The sequence below is a fragment of the Phaethon aethereus genome (genome assembly GCF_964289735.1).
Source record: "Phaethon aethereus genome assembly, chromosome: W".
NCBI classification, from domain to species: domain Eukaryota; kingdom Metazoa; phylum Chordata; class Aves; order Phaethontiformes; family Phaethontidae; genus Phaethon; species Phaethon aethereus.
In genome coordinates, this window is record NC_138581.1 from 37,489,132 (window position 1) to 37,502,714 (window position 13,583).

General features: G+C 43.2%; 1 protein-coding gene across 1 annotated transcript in view; it reads left to right on the plus strand.

Annotated features, from left to right (window-relative positions):
- LOC309415215 (protein patched homolog 1-like) overlaps nt 1-13,583 on the plus strand; it is a gene marked incomplete at its 3' end in the record, with an annotated part of 105,825 nt that overhangs the window by 67,522 nt on the left and 24,720 nt on the right. Inside the window, exons 13-15 of the mRNA XM_082012666.1 lie at nt 5,397-5,515; nt 7,755-8,157; nt 8,637-8,946. Coding sequence (XP_081868792.1) covers nt 5,397-5,515; nt 7,755-8,157; nt 8,637-8,946 — 832 coding nt within the window. The remainder of the gene's footprint in view (nt 1-5,396; nt 5,516-7,754; nt 8,158-8,636; nt 8,947-13,583) is intronic.

Below are 13,583 nucleotides of genomic sequence, written 5' to 3' on the forward strand. Positions count from 1 at the left end.
TTTTCAAGGAAAAGGCCTAAGGTCCTTTCCTCTCCCATTTGACCATTCCTCTCTGAAAGGGTGAAAGCAGATGCCCTGCCTGTTCCCAAAAATCCTCTGCTTGCTCTCAGCTCAGCTGCTGATATACATGAATACAAGTCAGGATAGAGAGGCTTGTTTAGAAATATTTGTTTTGCAGGATCAGTACATCAACATCAGTAGGGCACAATGGAAAATCTAGTTGCTCTAAAAAGAGATGCCATTTCAATAGGTAGTTTTACTATGTGTTGCTGGGATACTTTTGATTCTCCTTTAAAAAGCAAATGTAAATATAACTAATGGCATCTCTGCCATGCATTTAAGTGTTAGTTTTGGGTTTAGCAGCATTTTGAATTCAAGGTTGCTGGGGTCTACAAAGAACTGATAAGGCAGGAAGTGTTTACAGAAGTAAGTAGAGGACTTCAGTTAGTTTTTCAGGCATGCTGAGAGGAATAAGAATTCTTAGACGAGGTCTCAGCTGATTTTTCCAAATCTCAGCAATTCATAGCTGATACTTGATGGAAGCTCTGGGTTAGACACAATTAATTACTCATGATTTATGGGTAATTCAATTTTCACTGGTTTAGCAGCAATAAGAGAGTGGATGTATGAACTAGGTGCAACAAACACCTTGCCTGCAACACCAGATGTTTGTTTTCCTGACAGATTCAGTCTGTCTGTGAAGGACAACCAAGAGATCAGGCCCAGCCTGCACGGGTTCATGAAAGGCAGGTCCTGCTTGACCAACCTGATCTCCTTCTATGACCAGGTGACCCGCCTAGTGGATGAGGGAAAGGCTGTGGATGTTGTCTCCCTGGACTTTAGTAAAGCCTTTGACAGCGTCTCCCACAGCATTCTCCTGGAGAAACTGGCGGCTCGTGGCTTAGACAGGTGCACTCTTCGCTGGGTAAAAAACTGTCTGGACGGCTGAGCCCAGAGAGTTGTGGTGAATGGCGTTAAATCCGGCTGGCGGCCGTTCACAAGCGGTGTTCCCCAGGGCTCGGTTCTGGGGCTGGTCTTATTCAATATCTTTATTGATGATCTGGATGAGGGGATCGAGTGCTCCCTCAGTAAGTTTGCAGATGACACCAAGTTGGGTGGGAGTGTTGATCTGCTGGAGGTTAGGAGGGCTCTGCAGAGGGATCTGGACAGGCTGGATCGATGGGCAGAGGCCAACTGTATGAGGTTTAACAAGGCCAAGTGCCGGGTCCTGCACTTGGGTCACAACAACCCCATGCAATGCTACAGGCTTGGGGAGGAATGGCTGGAAAGCTGCCCGTCTGAAAAGGACCTGGGGGTGCTAGTTGACAGCCAGTTGAATATGAGCCGGCAGTGTGCCCAGGTGATCAAAAAGGCCGACAGCATCCTGGCCTGTATTTCTGAATAGCGTGGCCAGCAGGACCAGGGAAGTGATCGTGCCCCTGTACTCGTCACTGGTGAGGCCACACCTCGAATCCTGTGTTCACTTTTGGGCCCCTCACTACAAGAAGGATGCTAAGGTGCTAGAGCATGTCCAGAGAAGGGCAACGAAGCTGCTGAGGGGTCTGGAGCACAAGTCTTCTGAGGAGTGGCTGAGGGAACTGGGGTTGTTCAGTCTGGAGAAGAGGAGGCTGAGGGGAGACCTTATCGCTCTCTACAACTACCTGAAAGGGGGTTGTGGTGAGGTGGGTGTTGGTCTCCTCTCCCAAGTAACTAGTGATAGGACGAGAGGAAATGGCCTCAAGTTGCGCCAGGGGAGGCTTAGACTGGATATTAAGAAAAATTTCTTCACCGAGAGAGTAGTCAGGCATTGGAACAGGCTGCCCAGGGAGGTGGTGGAGTCACCATCTCTGGAAGTGTTCAAAAAACGTGTGGATGAGGTGCTTCGGGACATGGTTTAGTGGGCATGGTGGTGTTGGGTTAACGGTTGGACTTGATGATCTTGAAGGTCCTTTCCAACCTTAATGATTCTGTGATTCTGTGATTCTATTGCAGAGAGTATCAAAAGGGAATCACTTAATTCTGAAGTCTTGTCTATGACCTTACATACCTTTCTGTGTCGATAGTCCTAAATCATGAAATGATCATGGGATCTTTTCTCTCAAAGATTAAAGTAATGATTAAATGCTAATTAGGCTTTAAACACTAAATAAACTCTATTTTAGTAGTTATGTCTCCAGCCAATCAGCAGGACCAAAATCTTACTTTAAGCAGGCTGGAGACAACAGAAGACAAACATCAGTAAGAACCACTTTTGTGTTCAATATATTTATGATTGAAATAACTATAAAATGTTTACATACGTAACTGATTCTGTCATTCTCAGAAAAGTAAAAGCAGCAACTAGTCATTTTATCATACCTTATGGCTTCAAAACCCTAAAAATCGTTCAGTAGGTTACTATGATTTTCACAGATGAAAGACACAAAAATACAAAATTGCATTATTTAGGGTCACATAAGTTGAGCATTTTTAAAACATGAATTTTGGATGTCTCATCTTTTGAGTTGCAAATTTTAAGGCCTGATTTTCAACATCAAAAACATCCATTGATCTGTTTTGGAAAAAGGAGGGCTCATTTAGAATCATAGAATCTTTGGGTTGAAAGGGACCTTTTAAGTTCATCTACTCCAGCCCCCCTGCAAAGAGCAGGGACATCTTCAACTAGATCAGGTTGCTCAGAGCCCCATCCAACCTGACCTTGAAAGTTTCCAGGGATGGCGCATCTACCACCTCTCTGGGCAACCTGGGACAGTGTTTCACCACCCTCACTGTTTTTTTCCTTATATCCAGTCTAAATCTACCCTCTTTTACTTTAAAACCATTACCCCTTGTCCTATCGCAACAGGCCCTGCTAAAAAGTCTGTCCCCATCTTTCTTATAGGCCCCCTTTAAGCACTGGAAGGCTGCAGTAAGGTCTCCCCAGAGCCTTCTCTTCTCCAGGCTGAACAACCCCAACTCTCTCAGCCTTTACTCATAGGAGAGGTGTTCCAGCCCTCTGATCATTTTTGTGGCCCTCCTCTGGACCCTCTCCAAGAGGTCCATGTCTTTCCTTTGCGGAGGGCTCCAGAGCTGGACGCAGGAGTCCAAGTGGGGTCTCACCAGAGCGGAGTAGAGGGGCAGAATCACCTCCCTCGACCTGCTGGCCACATTTCTTTTGATGCAGCCCAGGATACGGTTGGCCTTCCGGGCTGCAAGCGCACATTGCCGGCTCATGTGCAGCTTTTGATCCACCAGTACCCCCAAGTCCTTCTTGGCAGGGCTGCTCTCAATCCCTTCATCCCCCAGCCTGTATTGATACTGTATTGATACCACTACCCTCTGTATGCAACCATCCAACCAATTCCTCATCCACCCAACCGTCCGTCCATCAAATCCATCTCTCTCCAATTTAGAGAGAAGGATGTTGTGGGGAACCACGTCAAAGGCCTTACAGAAGTCCGGATAGATGACATAGGTAGCTCTTCCCTTGTCCACTGATGTGGTCACTCCATCATAGAAGGCCACTAAATTGGTCGGGCAGGACTTGTCCTTGGTTAAGCCATGCTGGCTGTCTCAAATCACCTCCCTGGCCTCCATGTGCCTTAGCATAGCTTCTAGGAGGATCTGTTCCATGATCTTCCCAGGCACAGAGGTGAGGCTGATGGGATCAGATCAGGCACTTAATTTGTGTAATCCAGTTTTAGTCCTTTTTTTGAGTGAACCCAAGTGTTGTTTACTTCAGAAGTTACACGTAGAGGCACTTGATAATTTATATGCTTTCCTCAGCCTGAAACTGGGCTACTGTAGAGATGCCTACTGATTACGTAATGAATTCAATATAAGGGTTTCCTTTTTTTTAATCTATTCATGGGTCAACTATTTTTTTCCCCTTTTTTTTGGGGAAAAAAAAAATCCTCAATGACTTATCCTTATCTCTAGTACTATCTTCCAAATCCATCAGTGCCCAAGTTTTCCCTTTGTAAGGCTAGTGAACTTAGCTATGTTTTATTGCAAATAAATACTATTGGCAATAATGATAGATGCCGCACCATATATGTTTATAGAGATTCTTTGGGAATCTCTGTGTAGGAAAGGGTTATGGTTTGAAGGGGAGGTTGTTGCTTTTCTTTAAATAGCACTCACTTTGCAAATTAACTTGACTATTCTTGTTCCAGTTTAATACTCATCTTGGTAGACTGGCTCATTAATCAAGTTCTGTTAAACACAAGCAGGAGAGTTCAACAGATAATCCCAAAAAGTTACTCTTTTTTGCTAGACTTCAAGTACATCAAATACATAGTATTTTACTAAATAGAGCAGTTTCATTAAAATTTAATTAAACCTGTATTTTGTTGCTTATTTAATAATGTACTTTAATGTTATTGTGATACTTAAATTACTTCAGATCCCTTAAATGTGAGAACTTCAGTCCTAGTTCCTAGTTCCACATTTGCTTTTGGTTCTATCTTTTTGTACTTTGAGATGCTAAATAGGGCAGAGTCTCATATAGAAGTGTAATTTATTGACGACTCTTGTTTTTCCCACTTTAAAAATCTTGGTGCCACCACATCTCTAGGTATAGAGATATTAAAATAATATGAAAATTAATATTAGAAGAAATTAATTAACAACAGTAGGCCCACCATAATGGAACTGGGATGTAAAAATATACCTCCCAGTTCCCTCAGGGAGAAGCTTGAAAGGGTCTGATGGGTAAATGTCGTGGTTTAGCCCCAGCCAGCAACTAAGCACCACGCAGCCGCTCGCTCACTCCCCCACGGTGGCACGGGGGAGAGAATTGGAAAAGTGAGGAAACTCATGGTTTGAGATAAAGACAGTTTAATAGGTAAAGCAAAAGCTGCGCACGCAAGCAAAGCAAAACAAGGAATCCGTTCACCACTCCCCATGGGCAGGCAGGTGTTCAGCCATCTCCAGGGAAGCAGGGCTCCGTCACGCGTAATGGTTTCTTGGGAAGACAGACGCCATAACTCCGAACGTCCCTCCACCCCTTCCTTCTTCTTTGTCCCAGCTTTATGTACTGAGCATGACGTTATATGGTATGGAATATCTCTTTGGCCAGCCTGGGTCAGCTGTCCCAGCTGTGTCCCCTCCCAGCTCCCCGGGCACCCCCAGCCTGCTCGCTGCAGGCCAGCACGAGAAGCTGGACTGTCCCTGAGCACCTAGCAACAACTCAAAACATCAGCACCCCATCAACACCCCCTCATCCCAAATCCAAAACACAGCCTCACGCTAGCTTCTATGAAGAAAATTAACTCTACCCTGGCTGAAACCAGGACAGTAAACATGATAAATGGGTGGATGGGTGAGAACCAAAAGGAGGTTTTATGCTTTGTAAAGCCAATGCCTTAAATGAAGCTTAGTAATGACTTTGCTTCTTTTATGATTGATCTCTCTAGGCAGCAGTTGTAGTGGTATTCAACTTTGCTATGGTTTTGCTGATTTTTCCTGCTATCCTGAGCATGGACCTTTATCGTCGGGAAGACAGGAGACTGGATATATTCTGCTGTTTTACAAGGTGAGAATGTTTGATAAAATTACAGTATATGAGGGATTTTTGTGATCACCAATCAGTGCTACTACCCCTTGTCAGGAATGGGAGTTCTTCACTGCAGCAGGACAGCAGCAGGGTCAGTATGTTATTGTCATGGTTTCATTGCTAGTGACTGAATTACATTTGCTACATTTTTTTTTATAATCTGAGGGGAAAAATTAAAAGGCATTTCACACACACATTTTTTCCTTTATTCATACGTACATCCATTTTAGCCATTTCTGGAAGCATGTAAAAAAGCCATACTTTAGTAATATCTGTATTTTTAGGATTTTATGGGGTACTGCATTGTGTCCAGTGCTGGTATTGGGTAAGCTTGGAAGACTTAATTCCAGTCTCTTATGGAAGACTGTAGATAACTCGGAGTACTCAGAAGCCTTACTTATACTTAATCACTATGTGCTAATTTTTATGGTTTTTATGCCTTGAAACTTAAATGCATAAAAATAATGTAAAAACTATAAAATTACCTCCCTTTAGCCCAGTTTTTCATAGGACTATGAGGAATTCAGAATGATTAGTACCATTGCAAGATAGTAATTGATAAACTTTCTGTTATGGCTCCAATAGTCATTTAGAATGATAGTATGCACACTCTTACCTAATACACATCCAGTTCTGAGGGCAGGGTCAGACTAGGAGGAAGCTATTATCATCAGCAGAGCCATAGTTTAGAGATAAAGCATATTTTCTACATTAGTTTTTGCTTTTGCCTGCAATTAAGAGGATAAGCTGCATTTCTATATATGTACTCTCACATGCATATCATAAGCAGGATGTAGAGTGTCCTGGTTTCAGCTGGGATAGAGTTAATTTTCTTCACAGAAGCTAGCGTGAGGCTGTGTTTTGGATTTGGGATGAGAAAATGTTGATAATGTGCTGACGTTTTCAGTTGTTGCTAAGCAGTCAAGGACTGTCCAGCTTTTCACGTTGGTCTGCCAGCGAGAAGGCAGGGGGTGCACAGGAAGCTGGGAGGGGACACAGCCTCCTGGTAAAGCAAAAGCCGCACGCGCAAGCAAAGCAAAACAAGGAATCCATTCACCACTCCCCATGGGCAGGCAGGTGTTCAGCCATCTCCAGGACAGCAAGGCTCCATCATGCATAACGGTTACTTGAGAAGACAGATGCCATAACTCTGAACATCCCCCCCTTCCTTCTTCTTTCCCCCAGCTTTATATACTGAGCATGATGTCATATGGTATGGAATATCTCTTTGGTCAGCCTGGGTCAGCTGTCCTGGCTGTGTCCCCTCCCAGCTTCCCGTGCACCCCCAGCCTACTTACTAGCAGGCCAGCACGAGAAGCTGGACTGTCTTTGGCTGCTTAGCAACAACTCAAAACATCAGCACGTTATCAACATTATTTTCATCCCAAATCCCAAACCTTGTCTCATACTAGGTTCTATGAAGAAAATGAACTGTATCCCAGCTGAAATCAGGATAGTAAGCAATAGTTTCTTCCTTTTTGTAGGATTTTTTTCCACTTGGTGAAAAATCTCCGATACTGTTTTCTATCAGGAATTTGTTTTTATTTACAGAAGGTGGCTTGTTTATGACTTTTTTTTAATAAACTAGGTATCCATTATGTTCTTGCACAGACTACAATATAGGGAATTCTTTACAACATGCTTCTGTAATTTTGTCTCTTCATGTTGCCTGACCTTCCTGGGAATTAATCATTGTATATGTTTACTTTAATTTTAAAACATGCAGTCAGGGTATGGGCAAGTGGTTTCAGCCTGCTTCCCAATAGTTCTAAACAGAAGAAGTCAGCATGTCATGGATTTATGTTTTGATCTTCTAAATAGTTTAATTCTCAGAATGGTCGTGTAAATGTAAAATCACACACACATATCATGCATTCAGCCTGTGTGCAACTGCCTGGCTATTGACCTGATTAGCATGTGTAATTAACAGAGGGTTGTGAGTGGATGCCAGTGTCTTCAGACAAATGCTGGTTCCTTCTTTCTTGGGCACAAGAAATGTGCAGAAACAGGCTGAGGCCTGCACTTTAAACCATGTCTAAGAAATATTTCCTCAAAGTACAGAAGGAAATCCTCATCAAAACATTATGCTTAATTAACATAAACAATTTAATAATAGTAGAAGCAGTCTCAGATGGAAGCAGATTATCCTATCTAATCTAGCCTGATTAAAATAAAGACCTATCTAAATGTGAACAGATGTTTTTCTCTTCTCTTGCAGTCCATGTGCCACTAGAGTGATACAGATTGAGCCTCAAGCATATGTGGAAAACAGTGATACTACTTGCTACAGTCCTCCACCCCCATACAGCAGTCACAGTTTTGCACATGAAACTCGGATTACAATGCAGTCTACAGTGCAGGTGCGCACAGAATATGATCCTCATGCACAGGTGTACTACACCACAGCAGAGCCTTGCTCAGCAATATCTGTGCAACCGGTGACAGTGACACAAGATAATCTCAGCTGCCAGAGCCCAGAAAGCACAATCTCGACAAGAGGTTTGCTTTCCCAGTTCTCAGACTCCAGTATGCATTGCCTTGAGCCACCCTGTACTAAATGGACACTCTCATCTTTTGCAGAAAAGCATTATGCTCCATTCCTGCTAAAACCAAAAGCTAAGGTAATCAGAAAAATATTTACCTGTTTTTCAAAAATAGACTTCTGCCTTGCCCAGTAGGGAAATTATCCTGATAATAGTATTAAATATCAGGAATAAATGGAATTATTTTGGAATTACAATTCTTAATAATTTTACATCTAATTGCATACTTTAAATGTTTTATATTGGTAGTGCTGTAGTGACATACTTTTCAAATCTAAGTTATGAGTAAGGGTTTTGGTGTCTTTCAGTAACCTAAGCACAGTGAAACTAAATCTACTTTTTAACTTCATCACCATATAAATTTCCTGTTCATGATCTAGAGCCCCTTCACTAAAACACAAATTAGGTTTGGCCTTGTAATGTGTATGTGCATAAATATATAAAAGCTTCAAAGTATAGTGATGGGTATTAATTTTGAACCTAGTTCTGCATGCCATTATGAGTTATTAATTTCTTTAGGAACATAAAACCAAATGCATTTCCATTTTCTGTTGCAGGTTGTGGTTATTTTTCTTTTTCTGGGTTTACTTGGGCTCAGCCTTTATGGAACTACCCGGGCTGGAGATGGACTGAATCTCACAGACATTGTACCACGAGAAACCCAGGAATATGACTTTATTGCAGCACAGTTCAAGTATTTCTCTTTCTACAACATGTACATAGTGACACAGAAAGCAGACTATCCCAATGTCCAGCACTTACTTTATGAACTTCACAAAAGTTTCATTAATGTGACATATGTTTTGTTGGAAGAGGATAAGCAGCTTCCCAAAATGTGGTTGCACTACTTTCGAGACTGGCTGCAAGGTAAGAGAGAATTGCATTAACTTTTCTTTTTAATTCTACAGTAGCAAGCAGTTATTCACTGTAGTAATGCTTTCTTCTTCCAATATGGTCACATGGTTTAAAGCATGCTAGCAGGAGGGAAAATACCTAGGTTCTGATCCAAACTTGGACATCAATTCGCTGTTTCTCCAACAGTTCACTTAAATTCTTTGTGGCTAAGTTTACTCCCCAATAAAGCAGTTTTGGAGCTTTAAAAGTTTATATCCATGAGAAGTGTCGTGGTTTAGCCCCAGCCGGCAACTAAGCACCACGCAGCCGCTCGCTCACTCTCCCTCCCACAGTGGGACGGGGGAGAGAATTAGGAAAAACCTCGTGGGTTGAGATAAACACAGTTTAATAGGACAGAAAGAAAGAAGGGAACAATAATGATAATACCAACAAAGGAATGTACAAGAACAAGTGAGGCCAAATACAGAAATTGCTCACCACCCCGTGATCGACAGCCCGTCCCCGAGCAGCGATTTCCGCCCCCCGGCCAACTCCAGTTTATGTACTGGGCATGACGTCGGATGGTAGGGAATATCTCTTTGGCCAGTCTGGGTCAGCTGTCCCGGATGTGTCCCCTCCCAGCTCCCCGTGCACCCCCAGCCTGCTTGCTGGCAGGCCAGCACAAGAAGCTGGACTGTCCTTGACGGCTCAGCAACAACCCAAAACATCAGCACATTATCAACAGTTTCTCATCCCAAATCCAAAACACAGTCTCACACTAGCTTCTGTGAAGAAAACCAGCTCTATCCTGGCTGAAACCAGGACAAGAAGTCATCTCATGTCATTAATTTCTAAGTGGCTAATGAGGAGTTTGCTTTATAATTAATGTCCAAATACGTCCCAGTTTCTTGGGAAGATAAATGTTTGCTGAGTGTTTTGAGAACAGTAAATTAAAAGCCCCGGTCCAGAAATGTATTTTGGTACAGGCTTAATTTTCAGCATATGAGTGGTCCTGTTGGCTTCAGCTGGGACTGCTGGCATGAAGAAAGTTCAATGGGACTTGGGCATTTTATTGGATTGGGAGATTACTACACATTCTAGACTTCCAGTCAAGTATCCTCACTCTTTCTATGGTGCTACTTTTTCTGTGCTGAACTGTAACTGGGAGGGGGGTGTTATAGGTAGTATGATGTAATTATATTAAAGTGGGCTTATTAGAGGCATGATATTATAATTATTCATGTTGAGGCAAATAATTCTTCTGTATTTAAAATAAATAGTAATGTTACATCTTAGCTAATTTAACAGTTCTCTCCTGTGAGCAAACACATCCTGCCCAGAAATATTTCTGTCCTACCTCTGTCTCTCTGTTGGAAGAATCTTCAGGAAGCTTTTGCAAACAGAAAAATAAAGTGTGCTGACCTACCGAGACTGTAAATTTTAACCTTAACTGTTTACAGATGGCCAATGCAGCCAATGATTCTTAGAAAACATGCACATAACTGCCAGTATTTGGAGTGCCGTCAGCCTGACGCACCTCTTTTTTCAGAGTCTCACTTGTATTTTGCTTCCTGGTACCAAATCATGTTAACATTTTCTATTATCTGAAAATGCAACAGAAGATAGTTAACACTAATCATTTGTTTAAACTGTAAATGTTAACTTTATTTTTGTAAGTGACTGAATGTAAATTCCCTGATGGCTTTTAATTAGGCTTATTTTTGCAAACAGTAATCTTATCTCGTGTTTCACGGTGCCAGCTGTTCACATGAGTCAGTAGGAATTCCTCCCTCACCCCCATTCCTGCATCCAACATACTTTTGGAGGATTTTAAATTCTTCTACATAATATTTTAAAAATTGCCTTAGTTTGTATAATTTATCTGCAGAAAGGGGTCAACAAGTTACTTTTATCTTTCTGCCCAGAAACAGGTCTGAACGTCCCCCCCTTCCTTCTTCTTCCCCCAGCTTTATATGCTGAGCATGATGTCATATGGTATGGAATATCCTTTTGGTCAGTTGGGGTCAGCTGTCCTGGCTGTGTCCCCTCCCAACTTCTTGTGCACCCCTAGCCTACTCACTGGTGGAGTGGTGTGACGAGCAGAAAAGGCCTTGACTCTGTGTAAGCACTGCTCAGCAATAACTAAAATATCCCTGTGTTATCAGCACTGTTTTCATCACAAATCCAAAACACAGCCCTATACAGGCTACTATAAAGAAAATTAACTGTATCCCAGCCACAACCAGCACAGTAATAAATGCAAATATGATTATGGATTTTGAGTGGAGTGACTCTGTGTCGTGGTTTAGCCCCAGCCGGCAACTAAGCACCACGCAGCTGCTCACTCACTCCCCCTCCCGCAGTGGGACGGGGGAGAGAATTAGAAAAAAACTCGTGGGTTGAGATAAACACAGTTTAATAGGACAGAAAGAGAGAAAGAAACAACAATGATAACAACAATAATAATACCAACAAAGGAATGTACAAGAACAAGTGATGCCCAATACAGCAATTGCTCACCACCCCGTGATCGATAGCCCGTCCCCGAGCAGTGATTTCCACCCCCCAGCTAACTCCAGTTTATGTTCTGGGCATGACGTCATATGGTAGGGAATATCTCTTTGGCCAGGCTGGGTCAGCTGTCCTGGTTGTGTCCCCTCCCAGCTTCCCGTGCACCCCCAGCCTCCTTGCTGGCAGGCCAGCACAAGAAGCTGGACTGTCCTTGACTGCTCAGCAACAACCCAAAACATCAGCACATTATCAACAGTTTCTCATCCCAAATCCAAAACATAGTCTCACACTGGCTTCTGTGAAGAAAACCAGCTCTATCCTGGCTGAAACCAGGACACTCTGGAACTGTAGTTCATGAAGAAAAACACTGTTTATTCTAGAGAACCTTGACTGTGTACAAGCGGAGTGCTAGGTTGCGCTCTCACATCCAGCCTTGCGCTGAGGCAGTGATGAGACTATGTGAACTCAGGAATGGCTCTGAGAAGGACAGTGGACTTGAGAGTCCTAATCTCATCCACACTATCCCTTTTGCCTTGAGGGGAAACTGATTATTCCAGTGGAGATTGCATCTCCCTTTTGCTAGCTCACTTTTCCTGGTCAGCAATGTGGGAAGAGTCTTGAGGCTTTTCCCTTGCACCTTCTTGCTTCTCCTGCCTTTCTTAGGAGGAAGAGGATCTTTGCTCACAAGCCAGTGGAACTTATTGACAGGGCTTTAAACTAGACACAAAGGGGGGGGGGGGGGGATAATCACAGAATCACAGAATCATTAAGGTTGGAAAAGACCATTAAGATCATCAAGTCCAACCATCAACCCAACACCACCATGCCCACTAAACCATATCCTGAAGTGCCACGTCTACACGTTTTTTTAATACTTCCAGTGATGGTGAGTCCACCACCTCCCTGGGCAGCCTGTTCCAATGCTTGACCACTCTCTCAGTAAAGAAATTTTTCCTAATATCTAGTCTAAACCTCCCCTGGTGCAACTTGAGGCCATTTCCTCTCGTCCTATCACTAGTTACTTGGGAGAAGAGAGCAACACCCACCTCACCACAGCCCCCTTTCAGGTAGTTGTAGAGAGCGATAAGGTCTCCCCTCAGCCTCCTCTTCTCCAGACTGAACAACCCCAGTTCCCTCAGACGCTCCTCATAAGACTTGTGCTCCAGACCCCTCACCAGCTTCGTTGCCCTTCTCTGGACATGCTCCAGCAACTCAATGTTTTTCCTATAGTGAGATACTTGTGTATCGAATCGGGTTAATGTGTATATTGAGAAAGTAGGGGAGACCCTCCCATTGAGTCACGAGGTTCAGAGTGGACTGGAATCCACTCCTAGTCCCAGACTTGGTCAATGGTTTATGTCTAAGGATTGGGAAAAGGGAAAGAAAATAAGGGAGACGCTTCTGTTGAGTCACAAGGTTCAGAGTGAACCGAAATCCACCCCTAGTCCCAGACTTGGTCAGCGGTTTAGGACTAAGGTTAGGTAAGGGAAGTAAAGGAGTGCCCTCCTGTTGAGTCACAAGGTTCAGAGGACCCCCTTGCTTTCTTAACTCCTTCTCAGAGAGGAGTCTAGGTGCAGCTGAATCCACTCCTAGTCCCAGACTTGGTCAATGCTTTATGACTAAAGGGATAGAGTATCGGGGATTCTGGTGTGGTGATATATGTTGTGCTTGGTGTAACTTTAGGACGGCAACAATCTAATACAAAACAACAGCAATTAAATTCACTAACGCTATTGAGATAAATCACAGTATCAAATCATATAGAACTTAGCAGCATAATCAACTTAAGCTTACTAAGATTCCTTAGTCACACACACACATATAGGTGTAGAGATAGAGACACATAAAGAGATGTAGAGAGAAGAGGGAGATATATACAAAAGTACCTATAAAATATCCCCCTCGCATTCGGTCAAATACTCACATCGAATGCTTTGCGTCGCTCAACGGGTGCACAGTCGAGCCTCTGAAATGATCACAAACTTGAGGGTTCATGGACTCTGAGAGGCGTCCCACTAAGAGGGAGGTGCTGGTCGCAGCCTGCTGCAGTCCAGGAGAGCTCAAAGGGTCTCACTTGGGACCACTTTTTATAGGACTGGGAGATGATTGACTTCAGGCATCAGTGAGTTTCCACAATCCAGGCAGGTGGTTTCTCAAGT